The 20,714-nt window shown below is 46.8% G+C and overlaps 1 protein-coding gene across 1 annotated transcript; it reads right to left on the bottom strand.

Moving 5' to 3' along the window:
• Positions 1-1,972: 1,972 nt before the first annotated feature.
• ERP27 (endoplasmic reticulum protein 27) lies at positions 1,973-20,630 on the bottom strand. The gene is made up of 7 exons (XM_087766008.1): positions 20,537-20,630; positions 20,212-20,369; positions 17,210-17,347; positions 13,579-13,692; positions 10,435-10,560; positions 3,170-3,367; positions 1,973-2,485 (listed from the first exon to the last, which is right to left on the bottom strand). The coding sequence occupies exons 1-7, from the start codon at positions 20,628-20,630 to the stop codon at positions 2,441-2,443; spliced, it is 873 nt and encodes a 290-aa protein (XP_087622134.1). The 3' UTR covers positions 1,973-2,440.
• Between the last annotated feature and the right edge of the window lie 84 nt (positions 20,631-20,714).

Genomic DNA, 20,714 nt, shown 5'->3' with positions numbered 1-20,714 from the left:
ACACGGGAGCATCCAGCAGGATTCAGGAAATTACGTTGCAATTAGACACACGGTCATTGAAGAGGTCATCTCGTGAAGACAGTTCTCTTCCCTGGCCCCACCGATGGTGAGGGCATGCTTTGTTCTGCTCACCAACAGCATCTCCTGGGCAAGCTCACCAAGCAGGAGAGAGGCTGCAGCACAGCCACGTGATGCTACCAGGCAAGGGCCCTCATGCCAAGGAGTGCCACCGAGAAGCAGTCTTCACTTGCAACTCCAGGACTAGCGTGTAAATCCAATGAACCAAACAGAGTGGCAGGTATGTGACCCACCTGAACAGTCTCATGCTTCAGAGAAAAAGACACTTAAGAGGTCTGCAGACGTGCCTCACTCCAGCTGTTATATGAACACTATACCCATGGGCCAAACCTCATGGCCCTGTAGGCTCCAGCTGATGACAGTGACATCTCCACTTCTGGGACCACATGCTAGTGACAGAAGGTCACTGTGAAATGGCTGCTCAAAAGAGAGGACACCTGAGTAAAACAGTTTTATGGGCTAAGGGCAGGTGCCTCCACTTTTACCAGCCTAAAGAAATAAATATGCAGCACGTAATGCCCCAAACTTACCTCTCCCTTGACATCTTCAGTGTTATTATCTAGCTGTGTCCAGAAGCAATACCACAGGTTCTCACAGGCCGCATGCAAACCAGAGATTAGGGAGCATTCAGCTGTGACAAGGGAAGAACTGAACAGACAGAGGTGATTTGCCTCTCTCTTCCCCTCCCTCTTTTCTGAACTGCCTCATTTAGGAAACAATACTTGGCTATTGTGTTGACCATGGAGCTTCTGAGACCCCATACCACCGCCCTGCCCCTTGGGGGAGTGCAGGGAGACAGTTGCTCAGCCTTGCCAATATAAGGCACGGTCCTGAATACTGTTTCGGTCATATCACTCTTCCTTGGAAATGTGCAACAATTTTGATTCCCCATACAAACTGGTACAGCATTAGGCTTGCTCTAGGCAAGCAGAGGAAAAGGGAGGGTAGAGCACTAAAGGACATAAGTCCAGCTGTATGGGAGACAGAGCCTTAGGGAGATGAAAGACATCAGCTTGATCCATATGGAAGAGGCAAGAGCTAACGCAGGGTTGGCACCTGACTCTCTATTGTACTGAGAGCCTGACTCCCTGCTGCGGCCCTCATCATGGTGGCTGGCAGTTACTTTGCATCCCTTCTCCCTCTGTGGTGGGGAGCTGTGTTTGCCTCATCTGCAAGAACAACTTCTTTCTACTCCCAGTTCTTCGCCTTGGGCTAATCTCTGAGAAAGGGCTGAGGTTTCTCAGCTCTATGCCTCTTAGCCTCCCTGTCCCAAGCCAAGTCTCTCAAGCCCTGAGAGACAATGCAGTCACTGTTTGACAGGAGCATCCATACTTCATGCCAAAGGATGCTGAGCCAAGTATGAGGCAAGCCTACTGCATGCATCTAGTACTGCAGAACAGGGATGGCTCATATGCCTCGCCTGCAAAGTCCCCTTCCCGTGTACTCCAGCACTGGGACCTCTGAGGGATGTCTGAGGTCAATACACAGACATTAGCCTTTTCCTCTAATGCAGGTGGTGATATCTCCTATCTTGCAATGTAACTTCCTACTGTCCTTCTGCCACAGCTCCCATTCCTCTTAGCCTCAATCTGCACCTTAGGCTCATTCATTTTTGCTGCACCAGCTCAGACCTGCTGTACTCAGTGCTGTTCTGATCCAAACCCTTCACAGAAATCTTTCATCATGGTGGAAATATCTGTTGATGATGGGTCCAGTTCCATCGGGAATGATCCTTAGCAACCAATCTGACTGGTTAGGCTTTGCAAGCCTGGTTAAATTCAGAGAAAGGAGATTTTTGAGCTTACTCACTCAGAAATGCACAAGCTTTGTCCTTAACTGAAAGACATGCGGAGTAGGAAATCACATATTTGCATAAAAATTCAGGCTATTCACTTTCTGCTTTATTTAGTAAAATAAGTGGAAAAATTCATGTGACATCAAGCAACCAATCTGTTCCTAGTGTCAGGAGAGGCTGACAGTGGATCCCAGCATGGCACCAAAAGCAAAGAGAATGAGGGGAAACAGATCTCTGGGAACCACAAGCTTTACCTCTGATATTGCCATTTTGCTATATCACCCTTTGCTCCAACAGAGGTGGCATGGAAGGACACAGTGGAGGGCAATAACAGAGCTTCTGAAGTACTGAGAAAAGAGAGCTGGAGCCAACAAATGAGAAGGGAGAAGATATTCCTAGAGAGGACAGACAGCACATATGTACATAGCACAGAGCTGGCAATCCATGACTGGCTTGGCCCCTTAATCCTACTATCCCAGGAATTCCTGAGGTGCAGGGTTCAGTGAACACTTCATACACCAGAAACAGATGACTCTGGGCACCGTCATCCTGTTGGCTGAGAAAGAATCAGAGTTCCTCATTGAGGGCCTTCTCCTCAGGTTTGTCTTCTTTCTAAAACACATTAGAGGCATGAAATCAGTTTTGACGTTGCTTGTTTTCTCAGCATAGTGATAAAAGGAAACAAACCAACTTAAATGCTTCCCTCTGCTGTCTGTGCCACTGCCCTGCCTATCCCATTTCAGTTGCACAACACAGGATCCTGACACACAAAGCCTCTGTGCTACAGGAAGATGAGCTTTGACAGAGAGAGAAGTCTCAACGCTGAATGACTGTGGAGATTAAATTGCCCTTCTCGCAGCAGAGACTTCTGGTAGAGTCCTGAGCCCTTGTCTGTATACTGCGTTCTGTCTCTCTGATCCTCTCTTATGTGCTGCCATCCACCACCCCATTCTCAGTGTCCAAAACCACCCTTCGCTCTGTCTCCCCAGCTGCTGTTCCCAGGAAACAGATGCTTCACTGAGACCTTCATACAGTTGCAGAGGTCAGTGAAGTCTTGCTGTAGACTAGAAGGCAGAGGTCAATGAAGAAAGAGACTCTGCAAAGACATCTATCTCTTCTCTGCTCTAGATCTAATGCTTTTCTGATATTCAGGTGCAAATTAAAATGAAAGAGGAGGTGGCAGGGGTGGGGAGGAGTTCAAGAAACTGAAGTCATCTTCTTCAAGAGTCTTGTGAGAAAAAACATCGTCCTACAAGATCCTAGCTTCCTGTAGACTGTACAGGGATCCCCCTTTACCTTCTGCATTCTTTGTAAGAAACGATTACAGAAGTCCTGTACACGCTCAACGGAGACTTCATCCAGAGTCAACACATCCTGCTTCTCATCTGGCGTGTGGAATATAGCCAGAGCTGGCAGCTGGGACTTCTTCAGTTCGAAGAATGAAATTGTTCGTTCATTGCTTTTCAAATTGCTGTCTACCAGGATAAAGAGAATCTGTGATGGAAACAGGAGAGGAAGCATGAGCAAAACAGAAACTGAGAGAGAGAACAGATCCCCAAACAGTGATCATATGAAGATTAACAGTGATATTTTTATAAAGAGTTAGATAAAACCTGCCATACTCTGTTAGGACAACTTTCCCCTGCCACTAACTGCTCCATGCAGTGCATTTTTCTGTATTTTATCAAGTCCAGACTTACACTAACAAACAAAATGTCTTCTTTTACCTTCTTTAAAAATATATCTACAGTATGGCAGGAAGGCAGTCTCCACTTCTATTCTCTTAATAGATGAGGAAACAAGATGTCTTTTATCTTAGTGCCACATGTAAAAGCAGCTGACTCCTCTACTTGCATGTTATTTGGATAAGATGCTCACATCCATGCAAGACCCAGAGAGGCAGAGTAAAAAGGTGTTTTGGTGTGTGGAGAATCAAACCCAATAGCAAGAATGTGGGGAGTGACGTTTAGGGCAGCAGGAGCCTGCAAGGATAAGACCATGAGAATACCAAACACAAAGGATGTATTTAAGTGAGCTGCAGTGAATGGAAATGAAGATGCAATCATTTGGGAAACAGGAGTTGTTGGCAAGATACCAATGTCCATACAGCCCAGCTCAGTGGAGGGTTGTTCAGACCTGTGGAGAGAAGCCCAACAATGAATAAGCCAGGATGAGAATGACCTACACTTTTCTGGGCTCCCAAATAGTCTTGGAAAGCAAGATCAAGCCAAGGATTAGGATTCTGCCGGGATGATTCAATAGTATGGATTTATCAGAATTGGTGACCAACTCCATGACTTTATTTTAAGAGTAAGTTTCAACGGAGATCTTACAGGTGCAGCAGGAATTGGTACAAATTTAAAATTTTGGAATCTGAAAGATTATCAATAAAATATACAGCTATCTCAAAAATCTTTGTTAAACTCTCTGTTAATACTAAATACAAACATTATGTATAAATTTTATAAAAGAAAATAAATACAGCAATTGAACAATTTAATCAGTCATCTGATTAAATAGAATCCCTTGGCAGGTGACACCCAAGTCAATTAAACAAACATCCAGCTAACACGTGTCATTTTATCTTCTCTTTATCTTGTGCAGTCTACTGGGCCTAGCGTATTCAATGTATCTATGGACATGGATATGACTTAATTTACACAAGAAAAAAGAAGAGTTTAAAAAAAGAAAAATAATGCAATGTGAAGATGACGTGCCCAGTTCTTAGGCTGTGACTCATGTTTTTCTTTCTTTTAAATCAAGAACACTCAAGTTAGTTCAAAACTTTTTTCTTCTGTAAAAATAAACTTGGTAAATCTCAAATTCTTTTCTTTATTAAATTTATGTTCCATAAAAAAACAAATATATCTGGAAACTTTCCTAGGCAACAGCCTATGGGAAGGAGGGATAGTTAGGCTAGTGTAAGGTTTAACTGCTGCAATACAAAAACAGGAACAATGTTTTCATTGGATATGTGATATTTACCACTTGCAATTTCTCTTCCAAAAGTCAACTGTGCCCCAAGGGCAACAAGCTAGCGAGGGGAACAAGTTGTGGGGAACTTCTCCCAGAGTGCTAAATTCATCCTTTTGCAGGACACAACACCAAGCTAGAGAAGGGTCACAAATCTAAGGGTCACAGGTCTAAGAATCTGATCTAAGAGGCTTTCAGCTGGAGCAGCAATACCTATGTTTTAGGGCTCTCCTTCCAACTAGCAAGCTGGAAACAAAGGCCGGTGTTGGAGGGAAGCGCTTTCAGAGGGTTGGTACAGGAAATGGTATCATATTTTCACCAGTTCATTCACCAGCTTTTGGTTTTCTCTGTGAAAGATTCACTAGACAACAATGTTTTTTTAATCAAATGTTAAACAAGAAGTTAATCAAAAAAAGCATTTAGAATACTTAGGATATTAAATGTTGTCACTTCCTATACAAAATCTCCACCCTTAAAACAGACGAATAGCATTTTAAAATGGTAATATAAATAAATGTTAGTCAACATTCTTCACTTTACCAAGCTTCCAGCCTTTGTTAAAAAACCCAAAACTAAAAAGCTGTGCATATTTTATCCATTAATACAAAGAATAGAGAACAATAAAAGAATAAAAAGGTTGGGGTTTAGAACTCCAAACAGCTTCTTCCTTACAGAAGAAAATGAAAATACACAAACGATTGGCCCCTCAGCTAGAAAGGCTGAGATATCATCATTCACAGTTCCTGACTTGGATCTCTCTAATGACTCACATTTGGCTCATGGAGTTACAGGGTGCCAAAGTACAGCGAAAGTTTCCCTCCCCTCTTATATTCCAAAAATACAGGAGAGATGGCAATTGCATTTGTTCACTGTCACTTGAAAGAAGACACCTTAATGCCTATCATGTGCATTTTAGAATGACACAACCCGGTAGGTGCTGTGACATGGGATAAATCCTCCTTCAGCAAAAGGACAGGCCACGCATCCTATGCTGGATATGCCACAGGGGTCCTGCCAAGGCCTGTGTGGCCTCAAAGTCACGCCTGTGAGGCAGTCCGTAAGGTGTGGTGGTAATGAGGCCACAAGCATTGGAAACCTGGTCTCCTCAGCAGCTGGAAACCAAGCACATTTCTCAATGGGGACATTTCCACAATAGATGCCACCTGGTGGAACTGGCATTTTCTCATGAGGAATTTATTTTGTTCAGAGATTCCCAGCCAGCTCTAATCATAGAGAATGAATGCAGTGACCGTGGAAAATTATACTGACCATGGGACAAGATTCACCTTGCCTAACTTCGTCCACCTAGATCTTAGTCTTGTCTCAGCCAGTCATCTAAGTAACCTCTACAATAAAGGGTGACATGCACTTTATTCCACCTGTTTAGAAGGGAAGGAAGGACATGCCTGTCCTTCTCTACCAGTGCTGAAAGGAGCCTAAAGCCTTTGGTCAGCCAACTTACCGAAGCTATAATTCACCAAAACAAATCCCACTTATGATGCCAACTCTCACGTCACTGCTAGAAACCAGGTAGTTCTCTCCCAAACAGAAAGTTAATTTTCTATTTCATACTATCCTGTACAATAGCTGGGTTTTTTTCATTCTGAAACGACTTCCATGAGATTGTTTCATTTTGTAGCAATCTTCTTGCCTGTGTTCAGAGGTCTGCTGCTACAGGCAGTGAAGAATCCCCTGCATGACTGAGGAACTCCTGACACAAATTCTCCCCTCCACACATGATATTATCTGTGCACTGTCACCTGCAATAAGCTCTCTTTCAGAAAATTTTGTACACTGGTGCTGTCTTGGTGTCTTGACAACTTGATTCCTAGCCCAGTGCTTTTAGAACATCGAGTTCCTGGTAAATACTAAGATACGAAATGATGTTATTGCCCAAGGAATTCAAGTTAATTGAAAATAGTACTGCAATGGTAGAAACCAGTTTGATGTTGCTTAGTTTCTCCTCTAACGAAGATAAACAGGGAGGATGATCAAGCCTCATATCGAGTGTTTGACTTTGAACTTCATGGAGCTGCAACCTTCATTCTTTGAGGAGACTGTATAAGCAAAAAGATCAAATTCTGAAGTTTGAGTAATTTCTTACATAGCTTACATAGTACATCAAAGCAAAATGAAAACATCAGTCATGAATTTAAAAAAACACAAGCTATAAAAATAATTTTACTGCAGGTATCTGTTAAGTGACATAGACAATCTATATTTACAGGTTCCCCTGTTTATGGCTAAAAGAGGCATCTCTAAGTATTATCTCTCTCAGCTCTGGAGCCATTTATGTCTGACAAGAAAAATAAAAAGTGTATAAATGACTGTCTGCAAGAGAAAGGGCACCGTTCCTTCATTTCCATGGAAGAACTCCTGAAGAACTCTCAGGAGTTTCTCAGAACCCATTTCTAAATGGGCCAATGTATAAATTAAAAGGAACTTTGCAAACACCTTTACCCTAATCATTTTGACATTGTCAACCAGTTCTATCAGTTGCAGCAAAAGCTGCTTTTGTTATTCCCAAGATCACCTTATTGAAACTTTTGCAAACACCCATGAGGTACACCAGTTGTAATTGTCATGTTATACTCTGATACTGTGGAAAGAAAACTGAAGATGCTTATGCTAGTTTGGCTCAGCAACGCAAACCCTGACATTTCCTTTCCAGTAGAAAGCCTGGACTCTTGGAAGTACTTTCTCAAATAAGCACATATTTGATTGCAGTGGGATCCTTCCAAGAAGGCTGGTGGATTCACTCCTGCAGCTGCAGTGCTCTGAGCTCTGTCTCTTCACTGTTACCCACCCACAATTGTTTCTCAAAGTCTGCTAGAAAAGTACCATATTTCTTCTTATTCTTGTCAGCTCTTGCTGGCTTAGCCTCATCTAACATTTGCACTTTCCTCTCCAGCATTTTATAGCCCCCAGGTTCCGCAATAAAATCTAGAATAATTTAGACTGCCTTCAGACACTCACTGCTGCCCAGGGTGCAATTCAGGCTGTTTTCAAATAACAGTCCTCACCATACAGCCTCATGGATCCTCCAGCTGAAAATCCCAGCTTTCTCTCAGGCAAAAATGAAAAGATCATAAACCAGAGATGAAGGGACCATAATCCAGGAACTGGCGGGTCAGTCACTTCTTCATGATCCATCAACGGTTGGACTCAGTGATCTTAAGGGTCTTTTCCAAACTAGATGATTCTATGATTTTCTTCACTCTTTGGGGTCAGCCACTTGGCAGCAGCAGTTCCCCTTTATCTCTCCACCAATCCAAGCAACAAGTTTCTCTTCTCCCTCCAGCTGGTGACAACAATGACAAGGACTCCTCTTCCCTCAGAGTGCAATAGAGGTGTGTGAAAGGATCGGTACCCCTTCTCCTGCTTGGGAACCCTCTTGAGGCTGTTTGTGTTCTGCACTGGCTTGTAGAGAAGTTGCAACACACACCAAGTCTCCCCACTCTGTTTGGGCACTCTGCAATCACTGCAAAGCACTTCTGGATGCAGTGGTACATGCTCACATGGAGCCTCAACATCTCTCCATTGCACAGCAATGATTCCTTGCTCAAACCACTGACAGCACTAAGCCCGCAGCACAAACAAGCCTTTCAGCATCAGCCCACAGGCTATGAATTATTCACTGGTAATCCTGAATAAAATTCAAGTCAAGAATCTTGCATTTATTTACAGACAATCTGTGAGCCACAAAAAGGCCAAATCTATTCAATATTTTACTTGTTTTGAAGTAAACCTCAGTTAACTTGGTAGTCCTGACAACAGATAATTCCACTTAGGAAAATTAGCCAGCAGAGATTTCCATGGTATTGTGCAGTGGCTGCTTCTGATACTCGAACTAATTCATGTTTTTCTACATGACAGAGCAATGGAAAAAAACCTAAGTGGGCATGTCACTCTGCTTACTCCTTAGTATCCAGATCTAAGACCCAAACAGCAGGATCCGAGCTCTTTCCTACTGCTTTGTAAGAGGGCAGTCCAAACCACAATTTACTACTCAGAGTGCCACTCCTTTGGGAAAAACAACTTATTAGACTCAAGTCCCTTCATCTAGGTGTCCTGCAGTACCACTGCAGTAAAGTGGAAATAATTAGTCAAATCCCCACATCTTTAATCTCTATATTTTACTCTGGCAAACTTCTTCTAGCCTGATTTGGTGGGAAACTTGCCTGTATGAATAAAAACCAGTTAGATTTGGCTTGCAAATCATAAATTATCTGGACTTCAGTACAACATTTTATCCAATGTTTTGTGAAATATTTCTAGGAAAATTATTCACATTTGCTCAGATCTGGGCATGTCACATGAAGAGAAAACTGTCTGCAGCCACATCAGCAAAGGACAGTCATGCTAAACAGCAATGGACTGTGTTAGAAGAATTAGCTGCCTGGGGGGAGACCTGTATCAGGCTCTGCTGCTTACGGAGGACAGGAATAATGGTGTCACTATAAAACACATCTCATATGAGATGGTGGGAATTTTTCAGACAAAGCGTTTTGTTTTATCACTATGTATTCATCAAAGCAAAACACTTTTGAAGAGACCTTTTGACTTCGATGCCTCGTTTCTGCCTGGTCTCTTGCCAATGGGTGGGACAGATGTTAAGGTCCAAAGCAATCTGGCCATAAATGAATCTCAAGACTTCTGAGGATGGACACTTTTGAGGTGGTCCTTCCATTTGAAGATGAGCATATACTTGATTATTTTAATCTGACCCTTCAGTACCACAAACAGATGCATGCAGATGTTCTTGTTCTTAAACCCCAGCTCTTTCCAGCTCCACTCTTCTCCCAGGAAGATCTCTTCCACTGCCTCTCAGCTTATCCTTCTCCACTGCTGTGATCCTCTGCCCCCTTCCATCTGCTGTTCTCCCTTGCCCCTTCTCCTGTTGCTCCCAATCCTCCTTTGCTTGCTAGTTCCTTCCTCTGTTTCCTGCACACAAATCCCCAGCTCTTCCCCAGAGCATCAGCCATGGGAAGATTTACTATCTGGGGAGCTCTGCCCACTGAGGGGTGGGAACCAGGCAAAATTTCTCTGAAAGACCCCATCTATCCCATCATCTTAGTGTGGGAAATCCAACAAACCCATTTGCAACTCCTTTAAAATAGCTATTTCCCCAGGATCCAACCAGAAGGCTAAGGGTTAAGAAGCACCACGACATTAATTGCTGTCTGGTCACTTATATAATGCTCCTTGGGATCTTGCAGTCTGTATACACAAAATCACCTCTCAAACAACTGGAATGCAACCATTGCCAGACTGAAGTGCAGCAGCTGGTTGTCATCTCCCAGTGCAAGGGAACAAAATTGGACCAGAAGCAAGGAAGTACATAATGTCCCACTAAGGGAGCAGAGGAGCAGGATACAGAGGATATTTTCCCCATGAGGAGGCAAACTGGCAAAAGGTGAACAGATCCAACACCTCCACTTAATTATCCAACTAATCCTCTCTTCCTGCCTCTTGGCCTTTGCTCCCCTAATGCACAGAGGAGATTATTCCCTCCCCATCCACAGAAGAAATCACTGTTCTTCATTTTTTCTCCCTAATGGCTCCCCTTCCTCTCTGTTTGGACTTACCTTCCCCTTGAAGAGCTCCGCTGCCGCCCGATATCTGCGCATTCGCTCAGGGTGCTTTGGGGACATCTTGTCTGTGATCAGGAGGAGGTGAAGCTGGAACGAACTCTGCATCACACCTATTGCTGTCTGCCGAAAACACGGCCACCACAGACAGAGAGAGAAAAACTCACAGACAAGGAGACTGAGAACATTCAATCTGCATTGGTCGCACTGCCAGAGGGACATCAATCCTCACGTCTCAGTTGAGATTTCTTTGCAAATCAGCCTCACAGCAGGACAGCTTTCTTTAAAGCAGGAAGGATCCAATCTGGGTTCTTTGTGGAAGTGCTTAAACACCTGGCTTTGCTTATTCCCAAGACAAGAGTCTGAAGACCACAAGGGTTCATCACTGGCTTCAGGATAGTCAGTGACTAGGCGGGGGGACTGCCTGGATACAGTAAGCTGAAGTCTAGAGGGGCAAGGAAGTGGAGAGGGAAGGCCAGCAAACACTGAACATAAGGGCACCCTGAATCACTGAAGTCCAACACCCGGCTGATATAGGAGCAAGAAAGTGGGAAGGATTTGTGGTGTCAGGGTTGGTGTCTCCCCTTATTTCCTTTCTTTAGCTTTAAGCTGTGCGTAGGATGGGGATGAGTCCAGAGTTTCAGCAACCCCAAGGCCCAGGCATTCCAGAGCACCAAGGGTTAAAATTGCCTCTGCAGTCCCACAGTGGGAGAAGACCTGGAGCCGGCTGTCCCTTGTGGCGTGGGCAAGGGCCAAGCAGGCAGCACACACTGGCCCTCTGTGAGGAGACAGGGCTGGCACTGCCCAAGAAGCCACTGCACCATCTCCAGGCACTCACTCGCTCCCTTGTCATCCCGCTTCTCCTTCCGCCCGCTCCCCGCAGCCCTGCAGCCTCTCCCTCAAACCAAACATCAGTTGGGCCACACCTGTTGCCTCCCCCGTGCCACCAAAACCACAGAGGCGCAGACTGGGCAGCTCCCTGCCAGAGGGAGAAGAAAGTTTCCACACGCTCCAGGAGTAATAAGGAAGGGGTCAGGGAGTGCACGCTGGCAAGGGCCGTGCACTGCAAAGCATCTAGTTTTTGGCAGCCAGGACTCTGCCATTAGCCTAATATTTATCAGACATTTTGTATCCCTTCACTTCTCTGGTGGGGGGCAGGTGGGGCAGGGGAGAGTAAAGGGGGCCCAAGTCTGGAGAGCGTTAGAAGACCTCATGGGAGAGGACAGGGCTGAAGGTGAGGGTGAAGCCCACCAGCACCAAGGGCCGCTACAGGGCTGGGCTGAGAGGGGCAGGGCCGGGGCCGCAGTTCCCCCAGCAGCTCCACACAAAGGTGTGCCTGTCCACACAACCTTGTGCAAGAGCAACGAGCAGAGCTCATCAACATGGCCGGCTCACATATGACTCTCCTGGAAAGCACACAGGGTAAGCACTGCCTAAAAATGCCTAAAGTATGTGGGAGAAACAGTAAGGGCCCCAGGATGGGGAGAGAAACTCTTGGCAGCACTCAGTGTGATCCGCATGACCCCAGCCTCTGCTGACCGGCAGCATTCTTAGATGTAAACAGCATATGCACTGGGAATAAATATTTACGAAAATCCAAGCTACATTAGCAGAGCTGGGAAGGCTTTGGGCCAGAGACGGCAGGAGGCACCGTTAATTGCAGCACCTTGATAGGACTCCAGAGCGTCCGGAAAAAAAAATGGAACAACATGTGTACTACCAGTCAGGGTGGAGGGGACCGGCTGAACAGCTCAGGACTTCTCGGTCAGGGAGAGAGCCTGGGTGCCGAACAGGACGCCAGGGAGCGAGAGCCCAAAGCATCAGCAGAAACATATGAAAAAAGAACCACAATCTAATGAATTGCCAAAAGATGCAGTGGAGGCTCCAAGGGTTCAGAAGGCCTGGGCAATTATACAGATAACAAGAACATCCGTGCTGACGTGACTTGGATGTTCTCAAAGGGCTGTGAGGACAGTGGGGCAGGATATAGCTTTTCTGTCCCCAGAAATATTCTGTGATTTTGAAATGTGTTTTTCATGTCCTTTATCAAGATGAAAAAACAAATCCACTTTTTTTGTTTTGTTTTGCTTTGTTTTGTTTTGTTTTAAGAAAAAATCAGAACTTCCACAGTATTTCATTCTGGAAATAAAATGTTGCATTTCCAAAACAAACTGCTCTCTCTACTGGCTGGCTACACCTAAACTGGGGAATGTGTCAGCCCTCTTAGCTGATCCTTGGCTTTGGCTTGAAAAGCTATAGCTTTGAAACAGGTTGGGCCATTCTCCTTTGATCAAATTGAGCCTGGTCAGCACTGTTGTAGCTATCCAGAAGTCCACAAAACACCCCATCAGCAATGATAAAGTCTCAGCCTTGTGGCCATTGGGGCTTCTAAGACCTATTGACTCCACAGCAATAAGCCCAGTGAGCTGCAGAGTTTTCAAAGGAGCCTAAATCCTTGGTCACCCTCTATAGCAGGGAGGAGCACTGGGATCCTGCCACTGCCAGTCAGACGGGTGAGCTAATGAAGATGGCCAACATGGAAGCATCTTATGTCTGATTTTTTTTTTTTTGTTGAACTGATGAATTCTGGAGGAAGGGATGGAAGGGATGGGAAACATTTTGCTTGGGAAGTTTCCAACCAGCTCTTGAATATACCTTTAAATAGCCGGGCTTACATCAAGCCCTATGTGCTGGGTGCTGAAGAAAAGTCTGCCTTCTGGGAGTAGGTCAGTTAAGTTTCCATGTTTCTCAAGGCTTCACAGCCAAAGAGCGGGGATCCTGGCTGAGAAGGGTCTGCAGGCATGGCACAACATGGCAAATGCCCATGGGGGGAAGCAGCAATGCCGGCAGGAGTGGTAAGAAATGGAGCTCTCTGCCCACCAACACCCCAAATTTACTGGAAAGCTAAAGGAACAACCATGCCTTCCTTCCTCTACCCGCCCCACTCACATGCCCCATCACAGTGTCTGCTTCCAGTCCCCGTATGGAGTAGCAGCGAAGAGCTGCGTGCCTTCCCCAACCCCATCCACACCATTGCCGCAACCCTCGCACACATCTGGGTTTGCAAACTCTTGGGCCAGAGGATGCCCATGAGCAGGAGGCCAAGTGCCAGGGTGAGGACTGTGGGGAGCTGGTAATTACCACAGGGTTGTACTCTGTCACCAGGCGGAGCTCGTTCATCCGAATGAAACGAGTCATCTTTTCGGCATCAACATCTTTGCTGTTCATATCCAGATCCCTCCGGTCATTGTCTACCTGAAGACACACAAAGACACCTACAGTCACAGCTGTCCTCTCCTCTCAGCACCCCCTCCAGAGGCCCCGAAGGCACTCACTCACAAAGACACGCACCCCCTGGGACACCACCATCCTCTCCCCCGACCACATAATCCCCACTTCTGGAGGTTCAGAACCTACACAGACCAGCCTTCACTTCAAGATAAGGATCTTCCACCCTCCTTCAGTCTCCCAAGGACAAGGCAAACTCATGGCATAACAGAAACCACTGAGGACTCCAGACGTCCCTACAGTATCAGGTCCCGATGCACTGGAGACAGGGAGGATTAGCTGATAAACTATTCTAGGCATTGTGGGGAGAGATCATTAAATAGCCTAACTCCTCACATCGATTTTGGCTTTACATCCCTTTTTAAAATCTTGATCTGCTTATTCTATTTCTTCTACAAGTAATAAACATTGGCATGGGCCTGTATGGGTTTCCTGGAAACACTGTGCAAGCAGGAAATCTCTCCAATAAAAAGAGGATTTTTTTCCAGTACAGCAGAAAAAAAAAAAAAGAAAAAAAAATCAAGCCCATCACATTTCAGCTTTAGAGGAAAATCCATCCTGCCACACTTCTCCCCACACTTCACCCCCCAGCCCAAATGATGTGATTTTATCGAGGTTTTTGTGACCTGGTAAACAGAAAAAAAGCAGGCAACCATTGAATGATAGCTAAACCACCCGAAGGGGCAGAGTTCCTGTGCAGTACCACTGCAGGACATGACTGAGTTGAGCCATGAGGATGCTGGGCTGTGACACGCAATAGGATCAAAGTTTGGGATTTGAAGGCCTTTGATACACATGTTGAATGAGATTCTTGGGGCTGAGGAAAGGTCCACATGCACACCCCAGATTTTATTCTCTGCATCTGTACAACCTCTGAAAGTGCTTGTGTTAGTTTTTCCAGTGGTATGCAGACATCTAAAGCCCTTTTTGCTGTTCTGTGGTCATTGGCAAGGTCTTTGATCTGGTAGGGGGTCACAGTGCCCTGTCTGGCAACACAAACTGGTGCTTTTCAGACTCTGCAGCCTGATTCCTCTCACAGATTTTCCTCCTGCATAAAATGAAAGGGCAGCTCTACTCAAGTAAATGAGATCAGGCCAGTGCAACACCTGGGCAGGTGAAATCAGACAGGCCTTGGGAACCAATCTAAAGCACCTCGGACTCTACAGAAAGTCTCTTCTTGAGTTTCAAGGGCTTCTGGAAACAGCTGGTGTCCATTTTGGGATAACAACATCTTAAATCTGCGCTCAACATTCATGATTTTAAGAAAATAAGGCTGGAAAATAGCCTGCATCTAATAGTTGAAGCTCTAGTCAAAATGTCTTTATCACTCCATATAATTAGCTTGTTAGCATCTGTTAATTATGTTCTTTTTAGGTTTGTCAGGCCAGATTCCTCACTAGAATAAATCAGTTTCCCTCCACTATATGCAAAGAAGTCTCACCAGTTGACAGCAGCCCCTCCTACTACTGTAATTATGGTTTAAACTTCTAAGCACTGTAAGTGTTTCATACTCTGCAAAAGCAAAGAAAAAATTAGTTTATGCCTCTGATTCACTGCTATCCTGGTCACGCATCTTTGTATTCTTCAAATGAATATTTGATTCCAAGTTCCTCTCTCAGTTCTTTTTTCTTTTCCTTTTTATCTCTGACCCCTTACTCCTACACAGTATTCAGCACAGAATAAAAGGAAAAATAATGTGTCTGAATAACTTAAGAAAAACTGACAATTAGACAAATGAATTGTCAACCACATTTGAACCTGACTAGTGTATTAGTTTCTTGTTGTTTTTTTCCTATTAAACAAGAGTTCAGCTGCAAAAACTGGACTGTGAACAAAGAATATTCAATATAATCCAAATTCCAACAATCCAGACACTTTCTTTATCGAACATCCTCCCAATGCAGTCATCCTCACTATCTGCCACAGCACAAAAACAAAGTATCTTTTCAATATTTTTGGAAGAAAACCACCATGACTAAGAACCAAAACTGAGATGGGTGTTGCTTCAAATTGCAACATCTGCACATAGCAAATAAAAGGTTAAATAAAAGGACCTGCCTACCTATTGCTCACTCTTAGATCATTCTCTTTGAATTAATTGGGTAATGCCAGTGGTAAACACAGTACAGGAAATCATGAGAAAGAAAGAGGAACAAACTGGCTTTGTCTAATCTTTGTACAGCCTGAACCTAGAACTTGGCCAAGCTGCCACATTTTGTTTCCCTGGTACACATAGTGTGTCCCCGTTCCCCCCACCCCACTCCGTGTGCTTAGAGCTCTGGTGACACAACACTTCACGGGCTTTTAGGACATCTTGTGCTACCTAGCACCCCTCTCCTTCTCAGATACATCTCTCCCTCCAGTTTTCAAGTGCCACACTTGTGTGAGAAGGGGCAACACGAGGAAATTGATATAAACAGTAGAATACTTGCTCTTAGCTTTTGTCAGTACTCTTGAAGCAAGTACATGGCCCTTCCCAATATCATCTCCTTAAATTTCAGCAAGCATAGCTTCAAATTCAGTGAGGCACCAGCACTTACAGCTGGAGTCAACAAAGGTTTGAACTTGCACAGCATCCATCCCTAAGAAACTGCAAAGTAACATTTTTAATGGGCCCATGCCCAAAGCATATTTAGAGAATAACTCTGCAAACAATGGTCTAGGAGACAGATGAGAGCATTTGGGATTTCTTTTGGTGGCAGAGCATCTGTAACTGCAGAGATCCAGTCTGGATCTGGTTTCAGGCACGATGGAAAAGTTGTGCACCCAGGGAGACAGCTTTGCCTGCCTCAAGTGACACTTGGCAAGATTTGATATCAAGCCTGCTGTGTTGCTCTACTGTAAAATGGCCTCTAGATGCTTTTCATGTGTCGCAGGAGCCTTTCCAAAGCCACGGAAACCCCATCCAAGTAACACTGAACTCCAGACGGGTCACTTAGAAACACAGACATCGTTCTTCGCAAAGCACTGGGTGCTGGACCAGATCCACAGGAGATCTTAAAATGGAGAATCTCATCAGGTGTAATATGTGTTGCATGTTTTAGTGATGAGCACCCTGCAAGTGAAAAGCAAAAGACCTCTTTGGGGCAGGAAGCTCTACAGATGTGCTTTTAGGTGGGTAGGCAGAGTGACTGTCAACGACAAGCCTTTTTTTGGCTTGCTCTACGGAGAGATGAGCAGCTTTAATCTTCTTTATCACTACGACCCGGAGATTTCATTTCTTCTGTTAGCGTGACTGCGGGCAGTTTTTAAGCGCTTGCCCTAGCGCCTCTCCCACCAAAACCAGCGGGCAGGGGAACTCCTAAACCGGAGCGCTGATTTTGTAGACGCAGCTTTTTGCATGGCATCGTGTTTCCACGGGAGGGAGCCGCTCGGGGGCAGCCGGGGCTCACCCCGCGTAGCTCCCCGGCTCCTCCGGCCAACGCAACGGCGGTGGCCCCGTGGGTGCGCCCCCCCCACCCCCCACCCCCGCGGGCCCACGCACCCTGCGGAAGAGCGTGACGGTGTTCGCCGCCACGCCGTAGCGGGACAGGACCGCGGGGCTGGTGCTGAGGCCGAAGGGCACCTCCGGGATCCGGCCGGCCGCCAGGAGAAACTGGGACGCTTCGGGGCTCTCCGGTTCCTGCGGAGGGAGAGGGAGGGAGGGTGAGGGGGTGGCGAGGAGCGGAGCCGCCCCCGGGAGCCACCCCCGGACCCGCGCCCGGAGGTGGCGCTAGGGCGACCCCTACCGGCCGCCCGGCAGAACCGCCCGCCCCCAGGCGGGGGAGGCCGCGGGGTGCCGGGGGGCGGCGGGGTTAAGCGTCTGTCTGTCCCCTTGTCACCTTGCCTGCGTGGCCGGGATGCTGCAGAGGTTCCCCCCCTCTCCCCCCTTCCCTCGCCCCGCCAACCGCCTCTCCTCCCAAAATCGGGGAGGTCGCCAGGCGGCGATGTCCAGCGCGCTGTCGGTCTGAAAGCCACAGCTGGCGGGTAGCTGCGCCGCTCTGGGAATCTCACCTTCCATTTCTCTTAAACCTCGCTTCTTACTCCCACGCTAACAAGTAACACGGTGATGATGCGAAGCCCTAGAGCTCTTAAAGGGGAGGGGAGAAACCCAGAATCTGGATGTAGCACGCTTAAATATATATACATATACACACATATATATATATACATATACATGTATGTGTGTGTCTGTGTATAATGAATGTATAAAACCATAATTTTTAAGATAATCTTGATTCTGGACTCGGGGGTTTACAATTTTTAAACACCTTGCATTAGCGGTATCCTGGTTCCTTTTAAAAAGCTGTCTCAAACATATCCTTTAAAAAGTAACTAATGCAGATACGTCAAAGGATAGAAATGTGCAGTTTCGCAGTAATTTGAGGCCCATTCTCTTTTTTGCAGTGAGAGCATTAGCCACAGCCTTAGCACATATTAAAGCCTCTCTTGCTATTCCTGTTCCCAAATTTTCTTTTTACTTTTGATGCTTCTACTTACTGGATTTAAATTCTCATGACACAGTCTCTGCTTGGAAATTGGTTTGTTTTTCTTTTTGGTTTGAACCATCAGCTCAGCTGTTTGTGAGCCCAGAGAGAATGGCAAACAAAATTCTTTCTTCATTCAAAAGCAAAACAACTCTCGTGACCTGTTTTGGAAATGCCAGCACATCAACATGGCTCTGGTACAAGTGCTAAAGCCTGGGGTGGGAATAACCTCACTGAGTTTTGGAGCATTCCTGGGAAAGCTGGGGTTTAATGAGGCCAAGCATGGCCCTTTCTTGCACACACGCGGGTTTCTGGAGCAGTGTGCTGTTTTTCCATCATGGCATGCTGTTCCCAGTCAGGGAGGCCGTACGGGCTCATTATATGGGGAGCTTGCCGAGCCGTGTTCTGCAGTGAATTGAAAGGCTGCAGCAGAGGAATAATTTATGGCAAACAGAGAATATGGACATTATTTGAATGAATATACTCTCAGGCAGAGGGCCTCATGGCACACGTACATCTTTATCTACTATTTAAATGCAGCCCTGTTGTGCTTCAGGCATTGAATGCCCGACACATCGCTGGCTGCTGCCCCACACTCCTGGCAGCTGGGGCTGTCCCCGCACTGCAGGACGGCACAGCCATCCCTCCCTGCCCCGGGACCCCGCATGCCGCGTGGGAGCAGCCTCCTGTCGACTCTGATGAATGAAATCCTGCAGCGGGAGGGAGGATGCAGTGGCACAAGACACCAGCAGTTATGCCCCTGCATTGCTTCGCCCAGCAATAAGCCACAGGCCCTGCCACAGCTCAGCATGAGGGTCTGTGCCCCGGGTACAGTCGTGCCACAACCCCAGCCAGCTACCCTGGGGGAAGGAGGTGTCAGAGCACTTTTGTTCTGTGTGTGCAGATTGCCTCACTGGTTTGCAGGACTGTAGTGCTGCAAGAGCAACCCCGGAGGAGCTCTGAATGCCTGCAGGCGCTGAAGGCAAGGCAGCTGGTGCTCTGTGATCAGTGCTTAGCAAAACCCTCAGGGCATAAGCCTCCAATGCTCACACACTTGCTGCTGCACAGGCAGCACCATCAGTCCTGCCTGGTGGGCTTCGAGATACCATTGTCCTACACCAGGGGCTTGATGCCCTCCCTAGGGTGCCCTGCAGCCCCAGGCACAGGGCAGGAGGAAGAAGCAGCTGGCAGAAAGGAGTTGTTTTTAAAAGGCTGAAGTCTTCTCTGACAGAAGCCATGAGGCAGTATATGGGCAGCAGAAACCCAGGGCAGAGCTCAAGGAAAAGGGGGAAAAGGTGCAACTTGGGGACCTTAAAAGTAATGAGCATCCTGTCAGAGGCCTGTTTTATGGTGCTCTAACTCAATAAATATTTTTTCTTGTTTCCTAAGGAAAAATACCATGCCATTTTGGGGGCAAGGGGCACATACCCATCAGTCACTCGAACACCTTTGGCTGATTTCAATTGAGTTTAGACACAGAGAGCAGAGATGCCAAGAGTAACAACTCGGGAACAAAGTAGCAAGACAGAGAGACCATGCCTACACCCTCCCTGGGAGGAGGTTGCAGCTTGAACCCAGACCCTCCTGGACTTCAGAGGACCTGCACCAACGCTGCCCCCTGAGACCTGGCTTCCTCGGCCCCATCATGCAGGCAGTGCCTTTAGTCTTTGCTGACTAAAGCAAACAATTGTTGTGCCTGCTCACCCCTCGCCAACACTGTTTCTCTACCACCCACATTCCTGCTTTGCTTCCCCTGCAGCATTTCCCTCCCTCCTGCTGCAGGGCTCCTATGACCTCCTTCACCTTCCTCCCCCGCTCCATCTCCCTTTCCACATACAGACCAAATTCCCTGCGTTCTGCCTGGGGCCTGTCACCTAATCCCTCCACAGGCCTACCACAGCCCCTCACCATTCCGGGCAGGAGCTGCCTTTAGAAGGTGTTTACACCATACCCAGCCCCACGCTCCTGTCAGGGCAGGATAGGGCTCAGGGATGGCGGAAGAGAGGTGCTATGAACACACCTGGAAGAATCCAATGACTGCTACCTCCGCACCGCCGATGAAGGCTTCGGCGTCCACAATGTCGTTTAACAGGACAGGTTTCTCGGCAGTGCTGGCTGTGACTGGAGAGGAGAGGTCAGGGTTGGACAGTGGACACAAAGAGCAGCTCAAAGAGGGTCCTCCAACACACACACAAGCATCCCACCCCTTACATGTCCACCCACACACTTCTCCTGCAAGCTCAACGTGCTTGCACAGCACATTCTGGGTAAGGAGACCCAGCATAAGGAGGACTCCCCACGGCAGACCCATCCTTTTTCCCAAGCCGGGAGAAAAGCTCACTTACTGTGGGATGCAGAGGCGCCATCTCCAGCACACCCTGCTGGGGAGCCCCCGGTTAGCAGAATAATGAAGAGGCACGGGAAGACAGAGGTGCCCATGGTGCCAGCTTGCCCTCTCCTCGACATGCCACCCTGCTCCAGTTCTCTCCTCGGGAAGAGACACGTCAGCTGCTGCAGGGACCC

Source organism: Nipponia nippon, unplaced genomic scaffold (assembly GCF_047370975.1).
Source record: "Nipponia nippon isolate SJK-2023a ecotype South Korea unplaced genomic scaffold, ASM4737097v1 scaffold_3, whole genome shotgun sequence".
Lineage (NCBI taxonomy): Eukaryota > Metazoa > Chordata > Aves > Pelecaniformes > Threskiornithidae > Nipponia > Nipponia nippon.
This window is presented reverse-complemented; position numbering and strand designations above follow the sequence as displayed.